The sequence below is a fragment of the Equus quagga genome, chromosome 2 (assembly GCF_021613505.1).
Source record: "Equus quagga isolate Etosha38 chromosome 2, UCLA_HA_Equagga_1.0, whole genome shotgun sequence".
NCBI lineage: Eukaryota > Metazoa > Chordata > Mammalia > Perissodactyla > Equidae > Equus > Equus quagga.
In genome coordinates this window covers 36040752-36054096 of record NC_060268.1, presented here as the reverse complement: position 1 = coordinate 36054096, position 13345 = coordinate 36040752, and the positions used below count along the sequence as shown (strand labels likewise).

The following is a 13345-nucleotide window of genomic DNA, read 5'->3' as shown; positions in this document are numbered from 1 at the left end:
TTGATTTCTTTTAAAATCTAGGTATACACTCCTACCTTGTTTCTTTTGATATAGAATCATAATACTTTAAGATACAATATATTCTACCAATATTTTCAAGTAATTCAGCTAACTAATGAACCAGTCATTTGCTTTTTGGCTTAAATACATTTTCCCTCAACTCTACATCTGAAATAATGAACTGAGCCATTCTTAAATCCCTGCCCCAAACCCTTCTGAAAAAAGAATATCTTTTTGTCAAAAAAATTTTTCTAAACCAGCTAGCCTTTTGAGTATCTTTTAAATCCACTTTCTCTTCTCCATACCACTATCCACTGTCTTAGTGCAAGCCCTCATTATCTTTTTTGCCTGTCTTATTTCAGTAGGTTTCTAATTGATCCTGTTTCCAGCCTGTGGAAGGCTATTCATGCAAATCTATTGGTTTTTCTGCTCAGAACCCTTCTAAGCTTTCCAGTTATCAAGGCTTTGTTGGGGGACCCTGCACATACTGGAGAGAGGAAAGAGAATCAGTATTGTCTGAGGAATGCTTTCATAAGATACATAATTTACACAATCCAGGGCCCTCTCCCCCTAGAAACAATGACATACAAGATAAAGTCCAATTTTACTTCGCAAGAAAAAGAAAGGAACACTAAATATATGAAAAGATGTTGGACTTCATTCGATTAAAGACATAAAAATATAATTCTTTTTTTAATACAGACTAGAAAAGATGGAAAAGACAGATAATAATACTCAATGTTGGCAAGGGTAGGAAGAATTAGGCATACTTTGGCACTGCTGGTGGGAGTGCAATTCTTTGAGAAAGTGATTGCATATATAGATACATACACACAAATAATCACAGTAGCACTATTGTTAAACAAAAAAAGAAAACATCCCATGGCTTTATCAGCAATGGATTTGTTAAAAAACTATGACATACATATATGATACAATTCTATACAGCCATTAAAAAGATCTGCATGCCGTACTCACAAGATACTGTTAAATGAGAAAAAGCTAGGTATAGAACCATCTGTCTGACATGATCCCGTCTGTCGGATTGAGAGGAGGATGGATATAGATTTTTAAATTTTACCACTATCAGGAAGGATTATACACTAAACCATTGATCTTTCCCTAAGGAAGTATTTTACATAAAGAACTATGAACATAATATAAAGACTAATAAAATGAATATGTGTATTCGTGTCACCCAACTTAAGAAAGAAAATATAACCGATACAACAAATGACTCCTATGTATTTCTCCATGTGGGCATCCCCATCTCTACCACTTAGACCACCAGTAGGTAAACACTATCTTCAAGGTTTTTTTCACTTTCCTACTCTTCTTTACAGTTTTACCAAACAAGTATTATCCCTAAACGATATTTAGTTATAGATGCTTTTGAATTTTATTTGACTGATATCATGCTATTTGCGACATTATGGGACTTGATTTTTTTTGTTCAGTTTTTTGGGTGGAACTCATTCATGTTGACATGTGCATCAACAGCTCGTTCATTGTCACTTCTTTGTACAATGATAGCTAACACATATTGAACGTTTTCTATGTATCAGACACTGCCCCAAGTACTTTACATGGATTAATTTATTTAATCTCTACAACAACCTTCAAGGTAGACAGTATTATGTCTCTATCCCACATGAAGAAACTAAAGCTCAGAGATAAGTAACTTGCCTAAGATGAAATAGTTAATTTTGGCTAATTCAAACAACGTTGCTAAGGGCATTCTTGTGTAGGCCTCATGGTACATATGTACAGTCATGTATTGCTTAACACAAGAATACGTTCTGGAAAATGTGTTGTTAGGTGATTTCAGTGTTGTACAAAAATCAGAGTGTACTTACACAAACCTGGACGGTACAGCCTACTATGTACCTAGGATACACAGTACTAAACTTATGGGACCACCATTATATATGTGGTTTATCATTGACCAAAATGTCATTATGTGGCACATGACTGTACAAGAGTTTTTCTGGTACATATATAGGAGTGGAAATATTGGATTATAGGATATATACATGTTCCAGTTCACATAATAAAAATTAACGTGCATAAATCAGTGAATGGTAGCAAGATATAATGTCTGGAAAAAACAGAAAAGGAAAACAAGTTCTCCACCCTAAATTAATTGACAGAAAAACTAAACTACGTTTCTAATGAAAAGTTACTTTGGCTTAAATGTGGTACTAGGTTTTCAGGTATTGTTTATTGTCTGTAAATCTGCTTTTGAGTTAACAGGCAGTAGTTACATAGTTCCTGCTACCTATATAAATCTTTATACAATCCTTTAACCGGTAGATCTATTTCTAGGATTTTATCCTAAGGTCACACCAAGAAAAATTAATGTAAAAGGCTGTGAAAAATAAAGTACATGTTCAACAAAACATGAATAGTTAAACAAATTGTAGTACAGTTTCAGGATATAATGGCTAAATTCAAAGACTCTGAAGTCAGACTGTGTGGGTTCAAATTTTATGATCTGTACTACTTAAATTCCAACCACCACCATCAGTACTATGACCAATCAAACAAAAATCCAACAAAAACACAATCAAAATGGAGGAGAGATAGATCCTGATGGAGCTTTTAAAAAGAACTACGTATCTGAATACAATATGCAAGAATAAAGGAAAACCTAGGCAGAAGTACCCAAAATACTAAAACGAGTTATCTCTGGGTAGGGAGGGATAAATGATTCCCAATTTCTTCTTTATAATTTTCTAACTGTCCAAATATTCTAGATGCAGATGGATGAGTCTAAGAGTCTAGAAAAATTTTAAATAATGATAAAACATTATGCAAAAAGCGTATACAGAGGGGTTTTTTTTGCTCCCTTATAAGATAATAAAAATCCAATTATATTAAGGTTTTGGGAACTTAACTATAGGATAGTAGTTAATGTAGGATGGTGATTAGTCACAGTAATACAAAATCCATTTCGCTAGCTAACTAAGGCCTGTCCATTAACTTTGTTTTCAAATACAGCACCTTATTAAAACGTTACCGCCTTTACAAAATTACATGAACAATTCACATCCCCCTTGCCTAAAGCAAAATAACTTCAAAAAAATAAATATAAATCACAGTCTTTTTAATCATTTTGGCTCAGAAATGACACTACCCAATTCTAAAAAAGAATAAGTTAGTCAAGAATTTCCCATTGGCCAAAAGAGAAAATATGACAATTTTTCACTTCAGATCAATTAGGTGTCATCTTTCTTCTGCCCAAAAGCATGAAATCTGAGATCTTTTCCTCTTATAACCCCAAGCCTGTCGTGAGGTGAGTTTATGGGTTTTATTACTAATCTAGCATATCTGAACAATAAGAGCTGTTATAACGGACACTGGAAAAACACTGTAAAAATGATCTTGAATATAAACCAGCATTAAAAAAAAACTTAACTGGCTCACTAAAATAGTCAAAGGAAAAAACCAAATGAAAAGAACATTCATTCCTTATTATTGCTTAGGTTTTAAAAAAATCCTAATTTTGAAGATTTTTCTTCAAAAAATCCTTTCTTGACTACAACTATATATGTGATCAGTACTGTACTAAACACCAGGGATAAGAGATGAGCAAGATATGATTTTAAATTCAAATGACGATGTGTTATGAAACCCTTCAAAGATAGGTATGAAATAGAAAGGTAAACATCTTCCTGTTGATTTACGACAGCTGAGGAAGATACTGAATCGTAGAAAGGAGACAGCTGTCCACCAGCAAATAACCAAATATCTAGCACATTTATTGGAACAGAACAAGCGCTCAAATATTTATTGAACGAATTTACACACAAAATGGAGAGGATTTCTGCTCTGATATTTAATGCCTTCAAGACATTTGCGATCTAAATATAATCATTACTTCCTCTGGGTTAAACAGATTAGATAATGGGTTATTCTTTAAAACCTGAATTTCAGTTGTCTTTGCAAATAATTACCAATAAAGTAAACCTGATATAACCACAACCAGAAATCAGTCATCTTGTATTCAAAATAATTTCAAAATGTTTATGCCAAGCCCATAGGTGAATCAAAAAACAATGATGTACTTAATTCTTAATAAAGAAATTAAATAAATTAGAATACTTTACAACCTCCAATATATTCCAAAATAAGAATGAAGTGAAAACTTCCACATATCATAAAATAAATGGTGCTAAGGTAAATTTAAGAGTTTTCTTTCAGTGTTTTAATCCTGGATGCTGATTTTTTAAAAATTTTCAAATAGGGTGTTTAGAAAAATTGATCTCATGTTATTTGCTCACCTGTCAGTATCCTCTCCCACTGTTTTTGTATAATTAAGGTTAATATATACTCAGGCTCAGAATATTTTTAAATAAGGACTACGATCTTTTTCTACTTGAATGTACTTTTAGTTATAAAGGGGCTATAAACAATCTTCTATTGAAAGAAGGAATTTAGCCTAAGCTACGTATCACCTAAAATAGTTGAGAATAGCATGGGCAGCAGGATTAAATGAACATAGCTACAAATGTTAGCTTTTTTCTAACCATCTTCCCTTTCTGCTTGTGTATTGGTTAGCTACTGCTGCATAATAAATTACCACTAAACAGTAGCTTCAAACAACATTTATTATCTCAGTTTCTGTGAGTCAGAAATTTGGGAGCAACTTAGCTGAGTGGTTCTGGCTCATAGTCCTTCATGAGGTTGCAGTGAAGATATTACAGTGGCCCTCCTTTATCTGAGGTTTTGCCTTCTGCAGTTTCAGTTATCTGTGGTCAACCACAGTCCAAATATATTAAGTGAAAAATTCCAGAAGTCAGTAATTCTTCAGTTTTAAAGTGTGTGCCATTCTGAGTAGTGCCCAGGACATGAATTATCCCTTCGTCCAGTATCCATGCTGTACAGGCTACCTGTACACTTTAGTAGCTGTCTCAGTTATCAGATCAACTGTCTGGTATCACAGTACGTGTGTTCAAGTAACCCTGGTTTTACTTCATAATGGTCCCAAAGTGCAAGAGTAATGATGCTGGCAATTCGTATATGCCAAAGAGAAGCTGTCAAGTGCTTTCTTTAAGTGAAAAGGTGAAAGTTCTCGACTTAAAAAGGAAAGAAAAAAACCATATGCTGAGGTTGCTAAGGTCTATGGTAACTTTTACCATAATGTTCAGAAGAACATTAAAATGAATAGCCATTGTGTAATGGACATAGTGTTGGTATGTGAAAACTCTACTTTTTTAAGTTGAATTTTAACCAAATTTACTTTCATCACAGGAAGCAATTCAGAAAATGTTTCCCTAATTTTAGTCTCATATTTTGATTGATACCAGAATAAAATGGAACTCTGGAAAAGATTTAACTAAAAAAAATTTATTTTGCATTTTATTACTTATTTCTTATACTTAATTAACTGCAACTCACTATATTTTAAAAACAATGATTAAAAGTCAATAAAATAATGTACAATAGGGGTATTGGCAATTAGGATACGTCCACTGAAAACAAATTAGATAAAAACAAAAACCTTAAAAATTACAAACCTGAAAAATATTTAAGGATACAGAATTATTATTACGTATTTAAGTGGGAAAAGAACAGACTATACTATAATGATAGCATAATAACACATGTGTACACACATTCATGTGTACAGAAAAAACCCAAAGGCTATATTTAAAAATATGTATGTAAAGGGGCTGGCCTCGTGACCGAGTGGTTAAGTTCACGCATACCACTGCACATGTTTGAATGCCGGGTGTGGACCTACACGCCGCTCATCAAGCCATGCTGTGGCGGCATCCCACATACAAAGTAGAGGAAGACTGGCACAGATGTTAGCTCAGGGACCATCTTCCTCAAGCAAAAAGAAGGAGAAGATTGGCAACAGATGTTAGCTCAGGGCCAATCTTCCTCACAAATTAAAAAATATATATATGGTTATCACTGATGGTAGCATATTTATGTTTATTTAAATTTTGCTATATTTGTCAAATTTTCTAAAATAGAAACATTTTGATTTTATGATAACTGTTCATAAAACATTTTGCCATGTCTTTAAGCTACAACTATTTTTACAATAATATGAATAATTGATTATTAATACAAGGTATACATACAAACTTGGGTTCTTTTACAGTTATACTAAAACTATTAATACCTTTCACAGAAATTTGAAAAATACAGACAAGTACTGAAGAGAAAGCCCTATAGCTCAGAATCCCACAATCCAAAAGTAACCAACAAAAACATTTAACCTTTTAGCTGAGTAATGATGATAACATCACATAATTTTTGTGTTTTTATTATCAATATATTGCAAGCAAATAAATACCAAAAATTTTCATGGTTGCATAACAAAGATATACCTTAATTAATTCAACCATTCTCATTCTCCTATTTAGATTGATTCTTATTTTTTATCATTATTTTATACACACATCTCCAAAACTTCATGTAAAATCAGATTGCATAAATCAGTAGCATTTCTATACACTAACAATGAACTAACAGAAAAAGAACTCAAGAACTCAATCCCATTCACAATCACAACGAAAAGAATAAAATACCTTGGGATAAACTTAACCAAGGAAGTGAAGGATCTATACAATGAAAACTACAAGACTTTCTTGAAAGAAATTGACGATGACATAAAGAGATGGAAAGACATTCCTTGCACATGGATTGGAAGAATAAACATAGTTAAAATGTCCATACTACCTAAAGCAATATACAGATTCAATGCTATCCCAATCAGAATCCCAAGAACATTCTTCACAGATATTGAACAAACAATCCTAAAATTCATATGGGGCAACAAAAGACCGCGAATTGCTAAAGCAATCCTGAGCAAGAAAAACAAAGCCGGCGGAATCACAATCCCCGATTTCAAAACATACTACAAAGCTACAGTGATCAAAACAGCATGGTACTGGTACAAAAACAGGTCCACAGATCAATGGAACAGAATTGAAAGCCCAGAGATAAAACCACACATCTATGGACAGCTAATCTTCGACAAAGGAGCAGAGGGCCTACAATGGAGAAAAGAAAGTCTCTTCAACAAATGGTGCTGGGAAAACTGGACAGCCACATGCAAAAGATTGAAAATTGACCAGTCTTTTTCACCACACACCAAAATAAACTCAAAATGGATCAAAGACCTAAAGATTAGGCCTGAGACAATAAGTCTTTTGGAAGAGAATATAGGCAGTACACTCTTTGACATCAGTTTCAAAAGAATCTTTTCGGACACTGTAACTCCTCAGTTGAGGGAAACAATAGAAAGAATAAACAAATGGGACTTCATCAGACTAAAGAGCTTCTTCAAGGCAAGGGAAAACAGGATTGAAACAAAAAAACAGCTCACTAATTGGGAAAAAATATTCACAAGCCACTTATCCGACAAAGGGTTAATCTCCATAATATACAAAGAACTCACACGGCTTAACAACAAAAAAACAAACAACCCGATCAAAAAATGGGCAGAGGACATGAACAGACATTTCTCAAAAGAAGATATGAATATGGCCAATAGACACATGAAAAGATGTTCATCATCGCTAATCATCAGTGAAATGCAAATCAAAACTACACTAAGATATCACCTTACCCCCGTTAGATTGGCAAAAACATCCAAAACCAAGAGTGACAAATGTTGGAGAGGTTGTGGAGAAAAAGGAACCCTCATACACTGTTGGTGGGAATGCAAACTGGTACAGCCACTATGGAAAACAGTATGGAGATTTCTCAAAAAATTAAAAATAGAAATACCCTATGACCCAGCCATCCCACTACTGGGTATTTATCCAGAGAACTTGAAGTCAGCAATTCCAAAAGTCCCATGCACCCCTATGTTCATTGCAGCATTATTTACAATAGCCAAGACGTGGAAGCAACCTAAGTGCCCATGAACTGATGACTGGATAAAGAAGATGTGGTATATATACACAATGGAATACTACTCAGCCATAAAAAAAGACAAAATTGGCCCATTCACAACAACGTGGATGGACCTCGAGGGTATTATGTTAAGCGAAATAAGCCAGTCAGAGAAAGACGAACTCTATATGACTCCACTCATAGGTGGAATTTAGTATATTGATAAGGAGATCTGATCGGTGGTTACCAGGGAAAAGGGGGGGTGGGGGGAGGGCACAGAGGGGGAAGTGGTGTACCCACAACATGACTAACAAAAATGTACAACTGAAATCTCACAAGGTTGTAATCTATCATAACATTAATAAAAAAAAAAAAAAAAATTTTGTGCATCTCTATTTCCTTAGTATAGATTACTGGAAATTGATCCACTGGACCAACAGTCATGAATGTTTCTGTTTGTAAGGCTTTTAAAAAAATACATATCACCAAACTGCATTCTAGAAAAAAACCTACCAATTATGAAACTGCTTTCTAGAAAAAAACCTACCAATCTACATTTTCTCCAGCAGGGCATCAATCTGTCAATCTCACGGATAAATACACTGTGGGGTAGTTATCAACTTTCAAACTTTCGGTAACTAAAAAATGTTAATTAACACTACCTGCTGATTACCAGTGAGATAAAACAGAAGGATGTCCACATACTTACAACAATTTGAAATTCCTTTTCTGTGAATTTTTTATATAAGTAATAAAAGTACTTTGCTTACGGAATGGGGTATCTTTGATGGTTAAATTTTGTTTTTTGTTCTTTTGTTTTTTTGGGGTTTATTTTTGAGGAAGATTAGCCCTGAGTTAACATCTGCCACTAATCCTCTTCTTTTTGCTGAGGAAGACTGGCCCTGAGCTAACATCCGTGCTGTGACGGTTAATTTTATTGGTCAACTTGGCCAGGCGGCGGTCCTAAACTGTTTGGTCAAATACCAGTCTAAATGTTGTTGTGAAGGTAATTTTCAGATGTGACTAACATTTAAATCAGTAGACTCAGAGTTAAAAAGAAAAAAAAAACTACCCTCCATAAAGTGGGTGGGCTTCATTTTGAAAAGACTTAAAGACTGAAGTTCCCCAAAGAGAAAGGAAATCGGCCTTGAGACTGCCTTCTGACTCAAGACCAAAACATCAACTCACGCCCGAATTTCGAGCATGCATGCCTACCTGCCTACCCTGTGGATTTCAGACGTGCCAGCCCCCAATCACAACAGCCAATTAAACGAACAAACCAAATCAAACCAAACCAAAACAACTCCTCTCCTATAAATACACACACACACACATATATATACATACATATACACACACCATATTGGTTACTATTTCTCTATATTTCCTGACAAATACGGTCTTAGACATTTTCTTAAAAATTTATATGAGCTGTTTATTTATTAAGGCTAGTGATTTCCTCTATATCTTTTATGTTTAGAAATTCCTTTCAAGCCAAACCACTTACTTGTAAGTCATCTTCTGCACCTTCAGCTTCATTTTTAAATGCTGGGCATCCTACAAAAAAACAGGTAAAAGTTAATTTCAGCATAGGATTTTTGTCTCAGATTTTAGTGTTACTGATTAATTGATGATATCATTGTAACGCTGTATAAGAATAATCAGAGATCAATCTGGGAAGCCTGGCAACCAGTCAGGTATTGGCCACGTATACTTGCAAAGACTCTTATTTGTTAGAACAATAGAGAATAAAGGGATTGTTTTCCTCTTCTACAGGTAAATTCCCAGTTTCTTACTAAAGAGATGTTTTCTGTGAAAGTGTACTATCCCTAGCAAGCCCTGCCCATGATCCCTCCTAAACACTTCAACTGCTAGGCAGAGTATATACACCACACCCCTCTGGTGTTCAGGTGACGCCAACATAGGATTTATTCATTTTTTCTAAATACTCTGATCCAGGAAATAGCATTTAGTATCCAAAACTAAGATTTTAGTTGCTTTCGTAATGAAAGAAAATAAATGAGCCTCAATTCACTACTGATAATCAATGGCCAATTGTTGTTATTGACCTTTGTGCATTAATGTCTCTATATAGGTTTTCATGGTGTCCAAGTGTGCCTTTAGTCCCAATAAACTAATAAGGAAGGATTTGTCCTAGCAAGTATTCTGAGTTTGTGCCACCCTTGAGATAAAGCTAGCATCAAGATGAGGACAAATCTGCCCTTTAGAAGGGGCTGCATAGTTTATTCTTATTGTCATGGAAGACTAAGTAAGCGAAATTTAATAGGATTGTTGAAAGTTAACACAATGGCTGATAAAAATGTTAAGCAACACGTTTAAGAAAATGTTCAAAAATAACGAGACAGGCTGAGTACTAGTCTATTCTACGTGGCTAAGAGTTTGTAAGCTCCTCCTTATAAACTGTCTTTTAAAACATTAAACCCAAAATCTATTTGATCCTAGTGAAAGAACTTTGCTCTTAAGGGACATGAGTGTGGGCTTAAAAGTAATACAAAACTTTAAATAAACCATATAAATTCCAGCAGCCATGGATAATGATTTTCTTTTCAACATATTGGTTCTTCAACACTAGCTAAATATCAGAATCAAGTAGGGAACTTTTAAAACATGTTACTGATGCCAGAGTATAGTCCCAAACCAATAATGTCAGAATCTCTGTGGGGTGAGGCAAAGGGCATCACGTATTTTTAATTAAGTTCCTTGCAGTGGTTTGAGAACCACAACCACTGCTACAGAATCTGAGCATTCATATTTTTTTTTTCTAAATTCATAATACAACCATTTGACAAGTCCTCATCACATATGAAATGCATAGAAACTTCAAAAAAAAAAAAACAAAACAAAAAAAACAAAAAAGGAATGCCTCAGCTCCATTCCCCAGATAGTTTGATTCAAGTGGTATGGAGTGGGGACCAGTTATTCTATTTTTCAAAAGCCTCCCAGGTGATTCAAATGCACAGCCAACATTGACAATGCTGATCTAGGGAGAATTTATAGGTTTTTGTAATAAAAATCAAACGAGTGCTATAATTTCATGGAATGTTTTTCTGAATCGAAAATTAAAGACTGTTTGTTTACCAAACTCTTTAAAGTGGCTAATTATTTAACCACAGTTTCATGTACTATCAGTATAGATTTGTACTAAGCATTTCCATGTTCTTACCTATGGTCTATCTCATAATTAGTTCATTTCTTCTAATTTTCCAATTAAAATGTCATCTTCAAAATATACAAATTACAATGCTAACACATTTTGATTCAATTACTCTATATAGAAGCTTATTTCTATTAATAGAGATAATTTTCCTTCCTAATTAGAAAAACAAATCAAGTTTTAGTTATGACTTCTTTTGGGGGAAGAAATAGGTTTTAATGTTATTTTTTTTGTTGTTTAATTGAGCAGAGGCTAGTTTTATATGTAAATGTATTCTTTCTCCCTTAAAAAATTGCAAGCTTTAGAGTTAACTAACCATCAAGCAGATCGCTAAGATACACAAAGGGATAAATGGGGTTGTAGTCTCTGCTAATCCTCAATAATAAAATCAAGTAAAGAGTTAAGAAGGGATTTGTCATAGAATAACTGAAGTCTACATATATTTGATTATTAGAAATTTTCTTTTCATCATTATCCAAACAAGGATATGACTGATATAGCACACGCACACGAGGATTTTGAAAGTTCTACCTGACTCTTCTCCTCTTCTTCAAGCTCTTATTTTAAAATACTTAACTTATCTGAAGGCTGCTGTTAATGGGCTCTTCAAGATAATACATGTAATTGGTATATACTGTAATGTGACAAATATAAAACAGACTAAGAAGCCCATTATTTTATCTTTACCTACAGTGAGCTTTCAAAGTCTGATCACATGCCACAAAAGCTGACTTGCTTAAAGTTACTCTACTCTACTATATATAACTGATAAACAAATTTAAAAAATAGTCAAGAAAACCTACCTTGAGAAATATCCTCTATAGCTCTTCGAATGCCTCTATCAAAAGCCCTAGCATCAGCAGGACTTTGAAAGGTAAGGCCAAATTTCTTGTCATCAATCTTCCAGTGGTGAAATGTTGGAGTGACCTTATTGTAAATGAGGTCTTTTTTAAGCATACATTCCAAAACCACCTGCCAAAAGTTAAATGCCAAAAATTACTATACATACATCAAATGCATCTGATGTAGCTCTTAAATACAAACTGAGGTGAGAAAAGAGCTATTAAATTTTAACAAGAACATTTCCCCCATATATTAACACAGAGGTCTTGATACTTAATCTAATTCACACTCAATACAGAAATCAAGATGCTATTAAGGAGGATTCTGGGAAGATGGCAGAGTAAGAAACACCAGGAGTCTCTCCCAGACCTAGACAACAATTGCACTGACAGCATCTGTCTGATGTAACTACGTTGGAACTCTGGAGTCTGTTGAAGGCTTGTAACTTCCAAGGGAAGACATGGACAGTAAATTGCAGTTAATTTCAGTCAGTTTCACCTATTAGTACAGTAGCAGCTCCCCATCCCCCACTCCCAACCCCATGGCAGGGAGCTATGTATGTGTTCCTGGAGCAGCTTGCACACAAATTACGGGAACAAAGGTGGGTAAAAAGGACCCTGTCCTCCAAATATCAGGGATCAGTGCTCTGGTCACTGACTACTGCTTCTCATCACAGAGGTGCAAAGAGGAGGGCAGCCATCATTTCTGTACCTTCCCTCATTGTTGTAAGTCCCTCATAATCAGAATGAAGTGACTTCCAGGGTTATTTAAAAGACCAGCACTCTTTTTTACCCATTGTATTTCACTTTTTCCCATTTGGGGAGACAGATACTAAAGACCAGGACATTCAAAAACAACTACAGAAAAATTAGAAAGTGACTATGCACACCCAGGGAAAGGCTCAGAAAAAGACAAAAGAAGACCTTAAGTTTATACCTCAAGCTGATCCTCCACACAGAGACAACTCACAACAATCCAAAAACCGGCAAACTGCAGAAAAGGGGCACAATCTAATATCCAGAGTTACCACATTGTTAGATTCAAATGTCCAGTGTTCAACAAAAAATTCCAAGGCATACAAAGAAACAGTAAAGTGTGGCCTGCTGAAATGAAAAAAAATAAATCAACAGAAATCGTTCCTGAAACAGACCTGATGCCAGATCTATCAGAGAAAGGCTTTAAAAAAAACTGTGTTAAAGATGATCAGTGAACTAAACGAAGATATGGAGAAAGCCAAGAAAATGATGTATGAATAAAATGGAAATATCAAAAAAAAGAGATAGAAAACCAACAAACAAAAAAACCAAACACACAAAACACACACAGACTAAAAAGAAATTCTGGAGCTGAAAAGAACAATAACTGAAATGAAAAACTCACTAGAGGGATTCAAAGTCAGATTTGAGCAGGCTGAGGAAAGATCAGTGAACCTGAAGATAGGACAATAGAAATTCTTGAGTCTGAGGAACA

The 13345-nt window shown here is 34.5% G+C and overlaps 1 protein-coding gene across 3 annotated transcripts in view; it reads right to left on the bottom strand.

Annotated features, from left to right (window-relative positions):
• The window catches only part of SPRED1 (sprouty related EVH1 domain containing 1), a 115345-nt gene that overhangs the window by 27530 nt on the left and 74470 nt on the right, over positions 1-13345 (bottom strand). For all 3 annotated transcript variants that reach the window (XM_046653522.1, XM_046653525.1, XM_046653524.1), the window contains exons 3-4: positions 11836-12004; positions 9365-9414 (exon numbers count right to left, since the gene is read on the bottom strand). In XM_046653522.1, the coding sequence (XP_046509478.1) occupies positions 9365-9414; positions 11836-12004 (219 nt within the window). The remainder of the gene's footprint in view (positions 1-9364; positions 9415-11835; positions 12005-13345) is intronic.